A 20,883-nucleotide genomic window follows, 5' to 3' on the forward strand; every position below is an offset into this window, starting at 1 on the left:
AACTGTCTTTATTTTAAAGCACTGCGATGTCACATAACAGTTTGTGCAAATACAGTATCGACTGTTTTTTCAACGTACTCCATACTATAGAGAGTACGTTAAAAAAACTAAAAACATTTGATACATTTTCATCTATCAAATATGTCTAACTTTTCAGTAATGTCTTGACTAAACTCCCACTTTATTTTTAGTGTTGGTTTTTAAAATGTTCAGGTCAAAGGAATGAAAAATAGTTTGAATCTCCTTCTGTCGTGTTTGTTGACCATGGCGTAACAGTCCGTTTCAAATAAACTATAAGAAACATTTCATTCTCCACCCAAGTTCAACACAAGATACTAACCAGCCGTTAACAAGGACAAATATGATTTCACCCGTTTTCAGCAGATGGACAAACGGGCAAAAAAACAAATAGGGCAGGCAGCCATCCAACACAGCCAGACAGACAGCGGGGCCAAGTTACACTGCAGGGAACCGATTCTATTGTGTCCGTTTTCATTCCACCGCCTCCTCTATGAATGTGATATCTTTTATTTTGAGGGAAATCATTATGTAGGCATTGATCAACACAAACAACATGATACACAGACAAGATGGCTCCCAATCATATTTAAAACTACAATATAAAGTTCTATGGATGATGCAAGGGCAAGACACACTCATCAAGAACAATGAATTCTAGAAACCTTTTTGCCACCAGGCAGGGATTTCAGATTTGCCTCAGCTTTTACCAAACATAAAAGTGTTTTTCAGTCTCCTGTGTATAAGGGCTGAGGGGATCTATCCAGAGACACTACAGCAGTTCTTCCATGAGCCATCATCTATCAAGACTTCAATTAAATTACTGCAGAGTATAAATACCCCTTCAGCTTCTTTTTGCACTCCATGCAAAGACTAAGAGCATCAGTAACCCCCACAGGCCACTCGGATTAAAGACACACATCATTATGTGAATGCCACACAACTGCTGCATGCAGCACTTTCCCAGAAGGACTCAGGAGTGATTCATTTAGGGGACATTTTTATTGGAAAATCCAAGTTTCTCCAGTGAAAGGATTATAGGAGAGTATAAGAGGCAAAACAGCGAATATTAGGTCAACTTTAAACAGGCTCACATTAGGATCAAATCCCTTTGAAATGTTTTTCTACATTTAATGTCCATCATACATTTTGGGGGGGGATAGTCTGTGGGTGATTATCTAACTTCTTTTTCTTTGAATAAGTTGTACAGAATGTGGTCCATTTGTCCATGAGTTTAGAATAAACAGACTGAAGTCTCAGAGATAAATCTCACATCACTGATTTTTAACAAGCAAATAATGGCTGTACCGCAGTGTAGCAACAAAAGCTCAGTGACTGAGACAACTGTCAGTTATTTAGCTGCATTCACTCATGCCAAAGAGATGTGTAATCCATCAATAAATGCAACACGTCTTGTATCATAAAGTCTCGAAACAGAACTGTCCCTCAGATATCAACCATTTCTTTTGTATCAAGACTGACTTATTTACAGGCTTTTTTTTTTTTTCCTTCAGGATGCCCCGTAAAACCTGTCTTTGGCAGAATCTGACTGGTCACAACTATCCGTCAGACAACAACATGTCACTGCTCTCCTCTAGCCATTCACTCAATATGTAGTCACGTTAGACAGGAGCCAAACTACAGGCCCTTTGAAACAAACCTCAGCCAGAAGCACAAAATGTCAGGAAGCATCACTCAATCATAAAGAGTCAGTCACATTCCTGCTATAATTACATAAAGATTTAGACAAAGGTTGGATCCAATATAAGCATCTTACTAAGCTTATTAATGCTCTAATGTTTAAGTATGCATAATGGTTGTGCATTATGTACAATTCTCGAGTGTTAGTATATGAAGTTTCAGCCTTATCTGACAATGACTATCAGAGTTAAGATCCAATGTTGCAACACGCACATCCATGATCAGCTGCGCTATGATATATGTAAAATAATATTACCATTTAAGACAATGACTCTTTCAGTGAACTTCTTATGATCATTGAAACTTTCTTATTTAGACCTTCTCAATTTTATGCACACTTTGACCTTTGTAGGTTCAAAAAGAAAAATGTAAGGGAACACAAAGGAACAAAAAGCTTTTCAAGTAGTTCAGTCCTTTATAGCTCTTTGAGATAATTGTGTATACTCATCTCTGTTATAGAACATAATGAATGTTCACATGCATATTCCAGTCGGCACGCCATCAGAGTCTCTATAACTTGTTTTTTTTGGTTTTCCTTTCTCAGTGTTAGAACTCTTAATCCAGAGATAGTACAGAGCAAACCCTACAGTTAATTACAAAGAAAAAGGAGTACGTATCCTTTTATCCCTGGGAAACTTGAATCAGAGCAGAAAAGGCCTTTGTTATTCAACAGAGCAGAAGAAGCCACGATGAGTGTATTCAGAGTTACACCCGTTTATCCAACAGATGACCTCTGACCTCTTGGCACAGCACAGTTCAGAGAGCTGTGCATGTGATGGACAGGTGAAGACAAACAGCTTGTTCTGGCCATTTGTCTAGTTTTAAAAAAAAAGGGGAAGGATTATTTTGTTGGACTTACTTTTTGAAGTGGCAAAGCCCTGCAAAGTAAGTTCTGCCACAATGGACACATGAACAAAGGCTTTCTTCATTTCCAGAGCTACATAGAAGCAGCAAAGGGACCATTGACATGAACTAATGGTCACTTTTTCCAGCCGCTTGAAGGCAAGTTCTCATTGTGGCTTGTCCTTTAACACAGAGTTTCCAAATAAATTATGTGTGGAAACACTACAATGAAACTATGTACTCCATGAGAACAGAGATCCCATTAAAAACGGCCATCACAAATGGGCAGACCGTATTTAAACATTTTGTGATTCTAAATGGAAATTGATTTAAAGCAAAGTAATAAGAGGAATAATTCCTCAAAGGTAATAAGCTTGTTTTGTCAGAGCCTCATTGTTGTATCTGGGGAAACAAATCCCACAACTTTTAGTAGAATTGATGGTTTTACCTCCTCCGAAGCACATCTCTTTGAGCAGGGTTTCTTCTCTGGATGTGTCCAGCACAAACTCATCAAAGCAGGGATCAGACGCAGGGTGGAAAGTCCTCAGAGACTCTGTGGCCTTCTGGATCCTGAAAACAAACAAAGCAGACATAACATTTATTGATGGAGGTTATTCTTGATTAGCATTAAATTATTATTGTAAATCAACCGTATTTAAAGACCACATTTCACTACGGACGGTCTCTTTTTCGCAATTATCTCGGGAGTGCTCCAACATATTATAAAAAAACGGTGTACTCTGGCCTCATTTATGTAGGTGTATCTATATTCATAAGTGAAAAACAGGATTAAAGTCGTTTTCAACAAAAATAAAGTGTACAGGGCTTAGTATCATGATCTTGAGAGTGAAATGGCTTCCTGATGATCCAAAGCTGCTAATGGAGATCAATTAGTGAGCTTAAAGCTGAAGACAGCACTGACTGGACACTGCAGCAGCATAAGGCTTTACTTGACTCTCCACGAGTCTTTATGCACGTGCCTTTCTGTGTTTCTGACACACTCTAGTCACCCGAACACATAATAAGATTGATGCTCTCAAGACCAAAAATAAACAGAGCAAATCCTACTTATGAAATCCTCTGAAAAAAAACAGAAGCCATTGCTAATGATAAACTGTGTGCAAAAAATAATGAGTCATTACACACTTCAGTCTGCCACTGTGGAGCCTGTTAAACAGTTATGTTTGGCTTCTGTAAAATTATTGGAGTTATCTGGTAATCATTACTAAGCCTCTTAATTATTTATGTGACAGCTAAACACAGTTTACAGTCAGGATTTTAGAGGTGGAATAATCATTCCCACCCAGCTCAGCTTCCTGTTGAGGCTGAATGAGGAAGTCTTCCAAGACGCTGCTTATGTGCACTCTCCATTTTAAACATGCACACACACACACACACTTTTATGGCAATGTTAATCGTTGACTTTGTGTTGTTTGTATTGTTGATTGAAATGTAGATGGCCATCTTTGGGGATTTTTATTCATAAACTGCAATTGTGTAATGCCCCTGATATGGTTTCTAATCTTCAGTATCTCACCATAACGTTACGTGTTCATGAATGGAAAGGGGAACAAACGCGTTTTAAAAGTTTGAAAAATCATCCATTTTAAAATGACCGATGGTGACCATAACCAGTTATAAATGTTATCTTGGGTTTAACAACCTTCTGAATGTATCTGAGAGTGCCATTTGCAAGCTTATAATTACGTAGTTAAGTGAGCGTTACCTGGTGTGCAGCTGCTTTGCAGTCTGTACAAAGCAGGACTGATCCGTCTCTTTCAGAACCTCCTGAGCATAGCCCACCAGACCACTGTTCTCCAGCATGCCCTGGTACTCCTCCACCTGAAAAAAGAAGACAGGCATTTTAACCTTTAGCAGTTCATTACAACATTTGGCATCATTAAAAACAAAAATTCCGTTAGAAGAAAGGGCTTAATTGCACCACTTGGACACAAACAAAATGATGAAGTAGATATTTTCCTATGTGTTCGATGCAAGAAAGATTCATGCATCTACAGAAACATAATGATTAAGCATGCATGTTGATAGAAATGAAACGCAGTCCTAGTATCTCATACCTGAACCTTGAGTTGGTCCAGTCGTCGGTTGCGAGACTGCTCGATGGACTTCAGCATCTCCGACTTCCTCTCCTGCAGAGTCTCAAACAGACGCTCAAAGTGCTCATTGGCTTGGCGCTCTGCTAGCTGCCCATTATCCTTTTAGAAGAAGATACATTTTTTTCAGTATTAGCTTGTGCGAAGAAAATAAAAGGTTCTGATGTACTTCCCCAAATGCAAACGATCTGAAGCTCTGAGCATTTTCTTTTTTTAGAAATGTCAGTGTCTGATCATTGTTGATTACCAAATACATGAGTATTTGAAACATGAGAAACAGTATTCAACTTCATAAAACTTTGACTAATTGATGTTGTTTTATTGTAGTCTCTGGTTTGACAGAAGGTGGATACACACAGTTGAAAATATAAGAATATATTGGGATTCACCCTAATTTTGGCAGTAATATTCAAGGAAGTCCATCTTAAAGTACACATTACACAACTTGGGTATTAAGAAAGAAGGCTAAATGGACCGAAACTCTTTAAAGAGCATCCCAGACATATCAGTCCTACACACCCTTCTTTCAAACATCAAAAGTGTAGACATATTTAAACACTACCCATTCAGCACCAGCATCAAAGAGAAAGAGGAACAAGCTCAAAGGCTGAAACCCAGACATGTAGGAGGGACACATAGGCAAATCCTATGATTCCGTGTTTGTGTGGTTTGCATAACATTTGTTTAGGGACCTTCCTTATTCGTACACAGACAATGCTCACCTTATCTTACTGGTTTGTGTAAGTTGTATAAAGATTTGTATTCTGTAAGAAAAGATAACATGCGTGTGCATTGTGCTTTAAAACATCTATCAAAGTGACTCGTTTCTGAGGGGGTATAAGGCGTGATTTTGGCAGCGGAGTGAGAAAAGGACCTGCCGCAGGATGAGTCAGCTCTCTCACCTCGGTCTGATTGATGAGCAGCTCCAGATCAGTAATCTGAGTCCTGACCTGGTCCTCTTTGCTGATGAGGTAATGGATACTCTTGGCTAGCTTTTCCTGGAGAGAGAAAAAGAACAACAGCAGCATATACTGTTAGTTTTCTAAAAAATAAAAAGGTGTAAAACTCTGAAGCACCTTCACAGCATTAAGATGACAAACCACAAGATATCACTTATAAAACTGTTGCTTTGGTTAAATCCGATACACGCAAAACTTCATTAACAAATTAGCCATTTTTAAAGAATCGAGAGGGATTTACATTCCCAAACGCTGACATAGGAGAGGAAAATACGTCAACCTCTTACATCATATTCACAACTGCAGCTGTTGTGCAGGGCGTCCTGTATGACCTTCTATGAGAGACTGTGAGAGCCTGTTACAGTCGGTGCTGCGTGTCAGACAACAGACACAATGAAATAACAGGGCATCATTGTTTATAACTTATTGAAACCAGAGTCTCTTCCTGGCTGACGAAGGATTCCGGGACTGTTTGGGACATTCAATACATCTCCCTACAATTCGTAGAGACAATGTACACAAAACCAGGGGCAACAAATGGTCTCATTAAATATTAAGCACCGCAGTGTCCGTGTCAACACAGACAAGCAGATTGAATTAGAAAACAGATTCTGCCTTCATGTTCTGAACCACCTTGCATCAAGTGCACTAAGCAGAATGTTCATGCAAACAAGATTAGATTACTAATCAATATAGTGATCTATGTTGACCTATTTTGTTAAAAGGTTTCATGTTCTTTGCATCTCATTCTGCATCATAGCAACTAAAAAGTCCTAGAAAATAAGCTACTGACACTTTTGTCCCCACATAACATAAACCAAACAATAAACTGATTTAAATTATTTATACGGAGTGTAAAGGAATCAGAACACAACACATTACACCAATTTGTTTTAACCCGGTTAGCCAGTATGGGTTTAAGTTTCCAAAATAGCGATGATATTGAGGTCTGGCGCAGCACAGCTACAGGTCAGACATTAATATTTGAGCAGGACATGAGAGATGCAGGGATCAGTCAGCCACTTAACTTCTGATACTCAATCTGCCTTAAAGGGAGCTTTAGGTTAAGATACAAGATCAAACATTTGTATATAAAAATGAAGTGAATATCATAAAAAAAGGTATGGTAACATAAAACTGGATCTTTAAAAAACACATTTTATATCATCTTGGACAAAAGGATTAATCTAGACAAATTAAAGCGATGATAAAAAAGGAACCATAACTTCGCACAGATTTATTTGACACAACCACAAGCAGTGTGCCTCTTCTCTCAAAGGGTTAAATGTGGTAAGTGAAGGTGCTACCTTGAGGATCTTGTAGGCACTGCCCATGGAGGTGACTTTGTGGTTGGCGTGGGATCCTCCAAGTTTACAGAGGTGGCACACAGGTCGTTTGCAGACCTCACAGTACATGTTCACCTTCTCCATCTCATGCTCTGGACACATGAGGACCTGAAGTGTTTAATAGAACAATGGGTCAAAATCAGAGATAAAATAAACTGCTTTTTAAAATCTACAGTGATCAAAAACTGAAGTGAAACCAGAAGGTGGCCTGGAAATAAAACATATGCAGACAGCTCTCAGTGAGCCATTTCCTGAAGTCTTAAAATAGAATTTAAAACCAACTCTTTTTCAAGACCCTCAGGAAGAAGACACATTTGAGCAACCAAAAGGGATTACAATAAGGATTTAGATATTTAAATTATTATAAGATCTTTGCTTTTTAGTTGGCTAATTGCAGGGCAAACATTTATGAAAGACATTCCTGAACATCATGTAATGATCAGGAAAACCAGATAGTTAAAGATTTCCAGCTGAATTCTCAAACATTTAACTATTTGAAGACTTGAGTGAAGACAAAGCTATAGATGCTAATGTTTATTTTTGACTCATGTGACATCTTATCTCCTAAAAGACGGTCATAGTCCAACAGCTGAGTAAAAATCAAGTGAATGTGTCTTTGAGCCGTTAGAAAATAACTGATAAGGGGAAATAAAGTCTTCACAAGGCATTGATAGAGGACACTTGCCTTGGGCCTGAAGTTTGTGGTGGGTCCGACATACTCATGCTGAGCTTTGGGAGTGCCCCAGGGGTGGTGCAGCTTAAAGCACTCGTTGCAGTAGCTGGCCTTGCAGTCCATGCAGCTCTTAGTGGCCTCCTGCTGCTGCGGAGGCTTACAGATGTTACACATGATCGCGATGGCTGCACGGGCGGCCTGGCGGTAGCGCTCGACAATGTTCTCCAGCGTGAAGTTGCGGAACAACATGCTGATGCCTCGCTCTCCGAGGTCGATGTCATGCTGGCAGCCTGGGCATGGGATGGCAGTGACCCGAGGAGTCACAGAACCTCTGCGCCACCCCGGTGACGAGATGGAGCCTGGAGAAGAGTCAAGAAGAACAAGTGAGAAAAGATCATGCATAATCGAGGCGCGTAGCTTCGGGTCATCCAGTTTCAGACCTTGACTGAGGCCCTATTTTGGCATGTGAACAACAATGTCCTTTGACTTAAAGTTAAACTGACGGCATAGTTCCCAGGAGTTAAATAGGGGCTTTGAAAATGTGAACTCCATTTGTGTTGAACACATTCTGGGCTGATATTCACAAAAGCAGCATTACATCATCTGCAGGATTTTCCAAGTATGATCTTAAGGAAAAAATGCCTTTGATAACACATAAGCCTTCACTAATAGGGTCTCAGTATGTCTCCCTTTGTGCTTCATTTCCACAATGACCACTACTCAATAAAGACATGGCTGTATGGAGCAAGACATCAGTACAAGCAATTGTTCAGTAGTTGTCATTATAGTGAAATAAATCCAAGAAGGGAGACTTTCAAGGAGTACTGGGGCAGATTGAAAACATACAGGAAGTCATAGGGAAGATGGCATCCTTGGAGCAAATAGAGAGTGCACTGTCGGTATGAGAGATCAATTTAAAACTGCAAGTCATTTAACATTTACCATGGGAATGACGAGTATGAAGTGCTCACAATGATCTGGACAAAGTAAATAGTTACACTTACCTACTATTAAATGATCACAAAAAAAAGTATGATAAACCAAAGCATATTTAAAAATCAAGTAATATAAAAGAATTACATTGTGTGAAGTAGAACTTAAACATTTTAAAAACAAATGTCTTGAATTCACTTTAATATCACATGTCCAGTTCAATGCATCAACACTTATCTTCATAAAGACAACAAAACTCCTCTTAAAGCACAGCTGCTTTAAGAGTTTCTCACAGCAGTGTACTTGTTACAGATGCAGCAGCATTGTAACAAAGCAACCTCACAGTAACACGAGGGGAAATAAAAGGAGCTGTAGCACAAGGTCACATCACAGACGCAAGCACTGGGGAACGCAAAACACTGTTAGAACACACTCAAAGCCAGCAAGCGGAACTCGCTACAAGGCAAAAATAAATGACAAAAATATTGCATCACGTTTTTGGGAAACAGGGGAAGAAAGGAGTGCTGGATTTATCTCAGTTTGCAAGCCAGTATTTCCACTTCGTTTCCGAGGACCTGAAAATTAAATCAAACACTCCTCAGGTAAGCGAAATACAGGAACACACTACTTCAAAACAACACTTTTGCAAAAAGGTGAAGCTGAGGGAAAAGCAGTGGCAGAACAGCAAACACATAAACTATGTGACATGTTTAGCCATGTGCATGCCGTGTGATGTGAGCAGAACTAAAGAAGGACAGTGCAGGGACACATTACTACCTCGAGGTAAACTCTGTCTGGGATCAGACAACAAACTGAAATACTGGGCTTTGTTTGCCACAAGTCGATGACCATACCTACCTGAGTTCATATGACAAAGGTGTACTTGGTGTAACTGTGAAAAACTTAATCTGATAATGGTGATGACAGTAAAATAAGAGTCATTGAAGAGGAGTATGGCAGACCATTTTTGACTGAGTAAATGCATGCATATATGCATGTCATGTTAGGTCACTGCACATGGACTCAGGCTTTGCTGTACAGCAGGTGTAAATGAACAACAAGCAGACTGGAGATTCCTGCAGGAAAATATGTGTATGTGTATGTGTGTATCTGCAGAGGTAGGCAGAGTGGAAGGCAGAAACTGACGAGTCATTGCAGAGCAAAAACAGGCTTGGTTTTTTTCCAGTCACTGATCCGACTGCGTTTGATGCTTAAAACAGACGTAGCATTTGCGTTTCAGAAAGTTATATTGTAAATACGATTGACTGTATCTAAATTAATAGTAAAAAACACAGAAAACCTTGTGCATTTCATTATTTTTTTGCAATGCAAATAAGAAATATGTGGAGTCCTGTTTATTTAGGCCTGTCGAATATTATTTGCGATGCAAACATTTGTATTGAAACATTTTGAATCATCTTTTTTATTTTTTAGTGCTTTTCTTTTTTAACGACGATATTATTGATAACAAAAATCATTGCTGTTATTCTATTTTATAATGTCAAGGTAACTCCTGTAATTTAAATTTAAAAAAGGAAATAAGTATAGGGAGTATATTTATTAAAAGACATAAGATATTGTCTCTGCTTGAAATACGGAAGAGAAAGATATTAATTATCTTTTTTAAACATCCACTGAGCATGTCAAATAACTGCACGAGTTGGCCTAATCAGAGCATCAGACCTCAGTTATCTCATTATTCAGTATTGCTTTACTTGGCCAGAAATCTGACACTTTTTAATTAATCTTACCCAAAATGATTAGAGGTAGGCTGGAACAGGTCTGCATTCTTATAGACGGTTTCTCAAGCATTAATAATTGTTAAATCAAGCATGTACAGTACCCTAAAGGCGCACAGGTATCAGTCAGAAAAATCCAGTTAGGAATCTTAGCAAGCCCAAACGCATTGTAGGTTTATCTTCAGTGTGAGGGAAAACTCAATATAGCAGCTTTACTCAACAGGTTTTTCTAAATAAATAATCAAACTAAGCGAGTGCATGCACATACAGTTATATCTTTTAATTCCTTTCCGTTACTTGCCAGAACTCCCCATCCTGACTCTACCTTTATCTGATCATCTCTTCTTCTTTACTCCACCCTATTCCTTTAATTAGCCTCCCTGTATGCTGATTCATAATCATCGCTTTAAGGGTTTCACCGTTCCCCTCTCCTTTCCAAACATAAAAAAGCCATATAACCAAAAGCTTGTAATATCCTCTAAGCGCCTTTTTAGCCCTTGTTAAATCCGGAATACAAATTTGATAACTTTTAAGCTCAGTGGACATTTCTTTAAAGGGCTATATTATTTTTTAAGTTAAATGAGCTGGCTTTAAGTGTCCAACATATCATTTATGATGTAATTGCCTACAAAAAAAGCAGCCACACTAAATCTGCTGAAAAGTAACCAGCCAGTGGTGTGAGTTTGTGTGGTCGTGTGGACATGGCTGAAGAAGTCTAAGAGAAAAGGAAAAACCAAACTAGGGTTTCACAGGGTTTCTAGTAACACTGTACTCACTACTACAGCTACTCAAAAAACGGATCCCGCGTCTACCTCGACTTCCAAACGACCTTCGCACTGTGGCTGCAAGCAATGAACAGAAAAGTGAGGTGAGACCAACATGAAAAAGAAACAATGCATAATGTGAAGTGACGTGAGAAACCATTTTTCATTAAACATCATGACATTTGAGAAACAAAGCCAACTTAAAAGTTAAATCAAGTAATGTAAAGTGGTAATGCAGTTTAAAGTGAAATAAACAGTGCATTAACAATACACATACAACCATACAGGATGTGAACAGTTCAAAGTAAAACCAACTCTTGATTTGTGCACTTATTAACAGCCTAGTTTTTTAAAGTAATTGCAACCAAAATGCAACATAACTGTTGGGAAAATGTGCTTTAAAGGAATACCCTAGTTTGGCATTTTAGGATGCATGATTTGCTTTCTTGCCAAATATGAAGCTAAACCCAGGAAATGATTAGCATAGCTCAATTAGTATTGAGACTAAAAACACAGGAAAACGGCTAGCTTGGCTCTTTCCAAAAAGGTAAAACATACTCCAAAAATACTTCCAGCCTTTTGTAGTTTTTTTAACAAGTTAAAACAAACTGTTCACTAAACCCCTCCCACTCGACCTGCAGCTTAAGCTTCATATTTCAAATCATGATATCTTCGAGTTTTTAAAAACCAAGTCCCAGAGCGACTGTAAGCTTACTTGCTATACGTTACAAACTCAATAGTCGGAAGTGAGAAAAAATTAGGGAACCCAGTATTTTAGATTTAAAGCCAGACTTTAGACGGTACAAACTCTTATAATTTTAAACTGCATTATGTGCAGTATGAGAGTTTCATATTTTAAGCCAAGTTAAGCTAACCATGTCCTTCCTCTAGAATAATATTTACATGTGCACACGTTAGAGTAGTATAAATCATTACCTCCAATGTCAAGTAAACAAATTAGCTTATTTCCCAATATGTTGAACCACTTTCAGTGCACTCAAGAGTTAGCTTCTGAACAAAAACGCGTCATGCTGTTATGATCCCTGGCAACAGAAAATTCGATGCTGATGGAGTTTTAGTAGCTGCCTTCCCTCTCTCCATGCACAGCAAGACTTTTCCAAGCTGCACACTGATAAATATAGCCTCAAGTCTTTTCTTTCTCCCCTCACCTAATCCCTTATTCATTCCTTACAGGCAGGTCGCGTCACCATGGCTACAAATGATCTGATCTCCCAGTATTGAGGGGGCCGGCAGAACTACTTGGTTGTTCTGCTTGGGTGTTAAAAGTGCTCATAATGTGCTCAGAGGTTTTCTCAATATTCTTAAAGCACAGAAGTGCATGATGTAATCTGCTGATTAAAAGGATTTTACACAGAAAACCCCTTTTTGAGAATCCCCAAGGGAATTCCACTTGTTTAAATCCAATGGAAGGTTCATGTTCACTAAAACATTGAACTTATGAGACTTATTAAGTTTTAAATGACTTAACATTCTGCATCAATTCACAATAAGTCAATGAAACTATAGAAAAGACGTCGTCCTTTAGCACAAACTTGCTTTCAGCAAGGCGTGAGATTTGTTTACTCAAAAAGCAGCATTTGATTATTTCCTGCGTCAACAGACACAGTCCTGCCAGTGAAGAATGAATTCATTCAGGCTGAATAGGGAAGTCTGAATGAGGAAGGCTGTGTTCGAGAGCCCGCTCTCAGAGGTTTGGATGAATAGCTCCAAAAAAGTAGTTCACCTCACTGTACTCTGGGGATCGTATTAGCTCAGAAGCTACGTGGCATCTCAGTTAAATGGGTTGGTTGCACCAAATGCCTCTCAGTTTCATATGGTACGGATCAGTGAATAGACAGTTTTAACTGTTAGTACAATATGGTAAGTATGTTAATTATTTAGTAAGCCAAAATAAAATAGATATACGAGCACTGGTGGATTTTAACGCCAAGTAATCTTCGAAGAGTTTAGAAAGTTTTTTACAAAATGGTACGAGTTTCCTTTGTGCATTTAATTGTGTCTGTCATTATGAACGCATTATATGCGAAACCTGCTTAGAATTAGAATGCAATGTATTATATAACGCGAGTGAACAAGACAAGAGTATAAATGACAAGACATCTTTATAAAAAATGGCCGGTAGCAAAGAGCTCTCAAAAAGGCAGAAAGGCAGCCTTGTGTCCAGTCATGCCGTTTTTAGGGCTTAGACATTGACCTGCTTAGGCTTGGCTGCAGCAGTGCCATGTGTTCAGCAGAGAACATAAAAAATATTGTGACAAGTCAATTTAGCTACCTGCAATCACCCCCCACTGCAGTTTTCCCTCCCTCCTACTCAGCATGGGTATACGATTTTCAAATACCTTAAAAAGGAGTTTACAGATGTGCTTTGTTCACTCATGTGTAAACAAGACACACATGCCTATATATCCGATTAAAATACATGAGCCCCTGCATGCTGGGGATGTTTGATGCCTGTGGGCTACCAGAGGCAGACAGTGGAGACAATTAGGGCTTGAGAGAGCTTGCAACATTTCTTTCTAGACAAAACTACAGCTTGTCAAAGTTCCCTGCCGTCTCTTTAATGAAGCCTGTAAAAGCAGACAGGATTAGAGGAGGAAGTGATGACTGACAGTGTTTCAGCCGAGCAGTAATATTATTAAATCATTTTTTATGATTGTACTTGTTTATGTAGGACAAGAGAGGGAGGAGGGGCAGTGTCTGTGCCACACCAAAACCCAGATATCACACAATAAAGCTTGGTCCATTGTTGTCTTGCGCAACCTTAAATTTGCATTGGCTCTTTTGTTTGTTAGCTATTCAAATTCAGTTTCTATGTGCAACCACAAATTTCTTTTTATATAAAAAAAGAAAATTGTAATTTTTCCTCCTCTTGTAATTCTCTATACGTTTTCAGGCTCCAGCCATTGAAACCTGTTGAGTACAGCCACTGAGATGATCGAAGAGCTAAAGGCTGAAGTAAAGGGAACTGGGAAGAAGACAATATGACAGGAAGTTGACATGATATCATATTGCCTTCCTTGGAAGTTATCACAAATGGCCAAAGAAGCATTCAATACTTGCACATCCTGTGCAACACGTTAGTCTCAAATCAGCTCACATAACAACTGAAATGGTAGGGCTGCCCAACAATATAGTGAGAGCACTCTTTAGACTAAAGCCTCAAATTGAATTCAAAAGAAATGTGAGATCCACTTCCCTGCACTTATTTGTACATAAGATCATTCCTGTAAAGATCATATTTGTGCAACCTATGGAGAAAAACAAATATTTCTGGCTCCTTACCCCGAGACCCACCTGATCTCACAAGCCTGTCTAATCTCTCCATGGACGGGGAGGGCACCCTGGACCTGGGGCTGCCCGGCAGGGAGCACTCGGACCCGGCATCAAAAGAGTCCTCATGGTTGAGCATGAGAAGCTCTCTGACACACTTGTGGCAGACGCTGTGCTGACATGGCAGGATCAGTGGGTGGGTGAAGAGCTCCTTGCAGATCGGGCAGATCAGCTCCCTCTCGATGTTCTTGATCGGGACCTGGAGATGGAGACATGGTCGTTAAAAAAATGCCACGTAAACATTTGTTACTTTGTGCATTTCGCAGTCTTACATGAAGTACCACCTCACAGCTGCTGTTGTCATGTAACATCATTTAAGAAGAAACAGAGGAACAGAAGGCTTCACAGACCAGGCTGGAATAAGCTTGGCCACCTTAGACGTGGAGGCAAGGATACAGCTGTCTGTGATTCTCTGAACAATAACCTATTATTAGTACATATTAGTTGCAGCTAAAATAGGCCTATTGACTGCATTTCAAGCTGTGAAAACAGCATTTTGTTGAGAGTGCGGTGGGAAAATCAGTCTTTAAGGTGGGTTGATAGAAATAGTTATAAGGAAAATGTAATTATTTTTTCTAAAAGCTTCAACTTTCCTTTGAAAAGCTCTGATCCAGTGACAATGACAGCCAGCTACGGTGTCTTTACCATGTTTCGGATTCATTACATAAGCCAGGATTAAGCTCTGCTAGCTAAATATAGACAAACATTGAAATACACGATTCCAGCAGCTGACGTTTTAAAATGGAAAGATGATTAGATCGAGTTTGTACGAGCTCTAGCGCAAAAACTGCCCTCCCATATACACGGACTGATTAGTTCATTTACTGCAGGTGGTGTGCTAAAACAACCCCATAAAGTTCACCTTCCTACTGCTGTGAACCAACATTCATTTAGGAAAAACGCCTCCGCACACGTAAAAAGACAATACGCAGAAGGATAGAGGAAGTTTAAAATAAATTTAAAAAGACGAACAGTGTTTGTCCCAAAGCCTGCTCAAAGTGAAATGTTTGTTAAAAATGTTCAACGATGGCCAACAAAGTAATGAAAGGAGGCACTGTAGGCAGTTTACAGCTCTAATAGCGTTAACAATGTCCGTGCTCTTAATATGCACAGCAGAGAAGCTACAGGCTGTTGAACAATGACGAGACTAAAAAATGTTTTGATTAATGGTCTTTTCTCCCACTTACCGGAGCTATGCTGCTACGCCGCCTCTCTGCAGACATGGCGACGGAGAAACTATAAACCTGAGGGTAAAACAACACTTTATCCAGCGTTTTCGGTTCGGACTAAAAACAAAGTTTGTCGGACGCGAGGAGAAGATGCCGACAGCCACGGCTCAGTGAATTTAAATAGAGTGACGCTGCTGCGGCTGTGAATCAGCGGCCAATACACTGCTGCAGAGCATGGAGGGGGGCGACACACACAGGGGGAGGAGAGAGAGGAGGGGGGAGGATCTCTATAGGAATAATGCTGCTTTCATGTGCTGCTCGTAAACTTAATTTAACTCATCAATCCAGCATGTCCTTTCAGGGGGTTTTAGTAGTCATTGGAAGGTGACAGTCTGCAGTATTTCGCTTTCGATCATAGTGATCTATATGTAGGTTCAAATTAAACATTAAAGTTATTTATAGCCCACTGTGTAAATACTGGACTTTACCTAGAAGTCTTGCATTCAAAATGTGAAAGTATCAAGGCTTTCTCAGCAAAAATGTACTCAATTCTGCAATTCTTCTTCTGCAGAAAATGGTCCCTGTCAGTGTTTTACCGTTATGCATTATGTTTTTTATTCATTGTAGCTACTGTTGCATTATTGTGGATTTGCATTTTACTGCAGTTTCTGTTTTAGGTTATTCTAAAAGTACAGTATTTACCTCTAAATTGTAAATAACATGTAATACTCAAGTAATGTATGTACCTCCAAATTGTACTTAGGTAAACTGAACTAATATAGCCTACTTAGATGTTCTACTTAATCCCCATGGCAATACACTACTAGCATGGTTAAGAACGTTCATACTATATTTCTTCCACAAAGAAATGAAACAGTTTACTCAAACAATAATACTAACAGTATAATAATACTCACAGATGTGAAGAGGCAAGGATGTTGCGATCAAAGAAAACCAAATGCATAAATTGTAATTGGGGAAATGGAATGGGGTGGTTGTATGCGTGTAAAATGTCTTGTGTCTGCAGATGTTAACTTCACAACATAATCAAACTTGTAAGAGGAAAAAAAAAGTGTGTGCAATGTGTGTGTTAAAATGCAAAGACAATGCAGGAGTTTGGCAGTCATTAGTTTAGAATCTATAAGTATGTGTTTACCAATAATTAAAATCTAAAGTTAAACAAAACCTCTCAAGTTCTACACACCATCCTCCTGTGTTTCTACAGTACACTGCCCGGCCAAAAAAAAGGTCACAAGCCTGTGGGGGGCAGTGCTATGATCTGGGGTTGCTGCAGTTGGTCTGGTCTAGGTTCAACAACGTTATGTGCCCAAAGAATGAGGTCAGCTGACTACCTGAATATACTGAATGACCAGGTTATTCCATCAAAGGATTTTTTCTTCCCTGATGGCACGGGCATGTTCCAAGATGACAATGCCAGGAACCATCGGGCTCAAATTGTGAAAGAGTGGTTCAGGGAGCATGAGACATTATTTTCACACATGGATTGGCCACCACAGAGTCCAGACCTGAACCCGATTGAGAATCTTTGGGATGTGCTGGAGAAGACTTTGCGCAGTGGTCCGAATCTCCCGTCATCAATACAAGATCTTGGCGAAAAAGTAATGCAAGACAGAAATAAATGCTGTGACATTGCAGAAGCTTGTGGAAACGATGCCACAGCGAATAAGTGCCGTAATCAAAGCTAAAGGCAGTCCAACAAATATCAGAGTGTGTGACCTTTTTTTTGGCTAGGCAGTGTATAAAATAGGCTAATGAGGTTGAGTCTGACAGTAGGCTACTGTATTCAACCCTCAGAAGGTTCCTCGGCTACTTTATAAAAGAGGCCTAAACGATGACTTCTGTTTTCAGTCACTATACTAATGTCACAGTCCTTTCATTCTTTCAGAGAATTTATGATCTGCTAATTGCTTTTTGCAGTGCTGTTGCTAAGGTCTGTAGTTCATTTTATTGTACATTAGGGCCCCCTAGCAGGTCAAACCAACAATTGTTTGGAACAAAATGGACCAAGTAAAAGATTCTTGAAAGGGAGATGTCTTTAGGATGTAAAGTATAGCATAACAACGCTGGGCAGAAGCAAACACTGGCATGGGTGAAATGTAATAAAAAGTCAAAGAAGGCACTGCACATACAGTATAATGTAATGTTGTTTCATTCTCAGAGGAAACGCTGTCCTAAACAGTTTAACATAACCCACATTGTCTGGGCATGGGGAAAAACTGATAAAGGTGAATTTAATGTACACCTCTTTTGAAAATTGTATTTCTACAAAGTATGTAACCTTGGACCACATCAAAACTGTTTCATACGACTATTAGAAAATGTTGTGAGATATTGTCGAGTCAAGACAGATACTTAAAGGAACACTATGTCTTCTGTAATTATTTATTTTGAAACTGTAGCTCAAAAGAAACCAAACACAGTCTCTCATAATAGGAACCCTGTTACATATTTAGGATTCTTTTCCTGGAATCAAAATTTAAGCTTTTTCGCACAGCGATAAGAGTAAAACTTGTCCAATTAATGTGCAAGAAAGGCTGGATTACATTTTTAAAAATCACTGAATTCAGTTACTGTAGCTATAGCCAGTGAGTCAATCTAGTTCACGTCTTCTGTCTTTTTTCATGCGACACATGAAACACACACACACACACACACACACACACACACACAGCTCATGCATGCATGGCTGAATGTCACAGATTGTGTGAGCAGGAGAGATGCACTTCAACACATTCTGTCAGTCTGAAACAAATGGGTGAAAAGGAAAAACAGCCCCCCCAAACACACACACACACACACACACACACACACACACACACACACACACACACACACACACACACACATACACATACACACACACACACACACACACACACACACACACACACACACACACACACACACACACACACACACACACACACACACACACACCTCAGTAACCCAGTGCCCCATCTCACCAGACAGCTGCTGCCAAATGTCCCACATATTGACAGGAGTCTGTGATCGGCCTGCAGCGCTATCTAACTACCAACACACTCAGTAACTTGGACCTCTAATTACATTCTTTATGCTCACATTTTTTGCTCTAAAAATAGAAAAGCTGATGCCTTACAGCCACTAGACCTTGACATAGAATAGAGAATATAGGTCTTAGTAGGATGTAGGTTATTAACTCCTTTGTAAAAAAAAAGGGGTCAGATCTTCTTACAATATCAGAACAGTTAGTTAGTGACAGATTTATCACTAACATACAATAAAATGACAGGGCAGGCTAAAGATTAAGATTACGCCAAGATTTAAGAACTGCATAATGGTGGCATTAGCTGACACATTTTACTGGAATATGATAGTAAACAAAATAATGGAATAAAAAAGAGGATGTATTACAAATCATTACAATGAAGATAGATAGATAGATAGATAGATAGATAGATAGATAGATAGATAGATAGATAGATAGATAGATAGATAGATAGATAGATAGATAGATAGATAGATAGATAGATAGATAAGAATAATTAATAGGCCTGATTAGGATTATTTCTACTTCTACTTCTATTACAATGTTGAAATATAGTCTATAATTATAGGGCACATACACACTATTTAATAATACTATAGGCCTAATGATGTAATATTGATGTACATCATTAGTATGACTCAAATAAAACTGCATACCGGTATTGATTTAATCAGAATAGCAGAGACACACCTGAAATTGTGTTACAGAAATAGAATAGAATAGAATAGAATAGGTGTGGGTCTTACTATAAAGGCTATCAACAGAACAGGATATAACCCCACATCGTGCTACAATATTAGAGTACAGTAGGCTAGCATGACACAATACAATGTGACAGAAATGAATGGAAAACGTTATAACAGCGGTCAGTGTTTGACAGCCTCCCTCCCCCGCCCCTGACAGCCCTGCAGGCCGGCTCGGTGCTGCTGCTGTCGGCAGCCTGATGACCGACAGACCGCTGCTGTCAGAAGGACCGTAAATCATTCGGATCAAACTCACCTCGCCCCGCTCGATCCGCTCCACGATGCTGGCGAACTCCGTCATGTCCTCAGAGTCTGACATGGCTGCGGTCTGATGGTGGTAGATGTTGCAGCAACCAGGTATAGAATTGTAGTAAATGTAGAAAAACACACAGAGACAAACAGCAGCTGCGGCTTAAGCAAACAGCATCAAAAGCTCCACAGTTTCAGAGGGGAGGTGAGATACGTGAAGAGAGAAGAGCCGCTGCTGAGACCTTATCCTCATCATCACCATCCTCCTCTCCCTCCCTTCCTGTGCAGGCGACTGTGTTTGCCCGAAGAGTCTAAAATAAATGCGCCGGCTGAAAGAAGCACATTATTTTAGTTTGCCTCATCTTTGAAGGAAACCCCGCCCTCATCTCCTCAGTACTGTACCATCTCCCTCCTCTCTCTCTTTCCTCCCTGAACCGCGATGTCTCCGCTGAGAGAGCTCTTTGTATCCCTGTGGTCTGCGTGGTAGCTCGTTTTATCCATCGTAGCTAGAAATATACATTATAATCTCCGATTGAGGATTAAGGGGGCGGGGTGGAGGGGTTTTACATTCACTCAAATTGGACATTTAGGCATGGCTGGCAACGCACTCACGTGTGCGTATTGTTTTATGTGGGCTGATTTATCCCCTTGCGACCCAAATATGTGACTGATATTGTATAGGGCCGTTTGTTACCTGTCATGAATCTGTCATGGTAGTTTCAAATAGAGACCTTTTCATGAATGATCCGGAATGTGAAACCCTGTTGTGTGAGGCCAGATTAAGTTTGTGTGTTTTTAATTATTTCTGGAAATGCCACTTGTTCCGCGTCACCAGATGGCCTCATGGCTTCATGCTGACAGATTCCACCCCATTGAGCACGTGAAGGGGGACAATCGGGCAGACTGCCCTGACGGAGAAAACGATGCATAACAAAGCTAATAACTCATCTACTGACTAATGTTCCCATAAATACTGAGATTATCACTGTTTATTGCACCGACTGGAGCAACATGATTTCATTAAAATTAAGACAATAAAAAGCTGTCAGCATCTCGCTGCTGGGATGGAAAATCTTAAAATGACCATTATTAGGAATAAAGATGACATTAAAAAGTAATCTACCAATTTATAATGAGTTAATCTACCAATTAACCTAATGATGGCTTTAGATAGAATTATAACCAATAGTTTATAAACTGTCAGGAATTTTAAGTGCAATTTTCTTTGTTTG

General features: G+C 39.5%; 1 protein-coding gene across 1 annotated transcript in view; it reads right to left on the bottom strand.

Moving 5' to 3' along the window:
• trim36 (tripartite motif containing 36) overlaps positions 1–19,953 on the bottom strand; it is a 28,192-nt gene extending 8,239 nt beyond the window's left edge. Inside the window, 8 exon segments of the mRNA XM_063897645.1 lie at positions 3,011–3,132; positions 4,289–4,404; positions 4,641–4,778; positions 5,579–5,674; positions 6,943–7,089; positions 7,667–8,013; positions 14,406–14,640; positions 19,659–19,953. Coding sequence (XP_063753715.1) covers positions 3,011–3,132; positions 4,289–4,404; positions 4,641–4,778; positions 5,579–5,674; positions 6,943–7,089; positions 7,667–8,013; positions 14,406–14,640; positions 19,659–19,721 — 1,264 coding nt within the window. The 5' untranslated portion in view covers positions 19,722–19,953.
• Between the last annotated feature and the right edge of the window lie 930 nt (positions 19,954–20,883).

This window comes from Eleginops maclovinus, chromosome 12 (genome assembly GCF_036324505.1).
Source record: "Eleginops maclovinus isolate JMC-PN-2008 ecotype Puerto Natales chromosome 12, JC_Emac_rtc_rv5, whole genome shotgun sequence".
Taxonomy (NCBI): domain Eukaryota; kingdom Metazoa; phylum Chordata; class Actinopteri; order Perciformes; family Eleginopidae; genus Eleginops; species Eleginops maclovinus.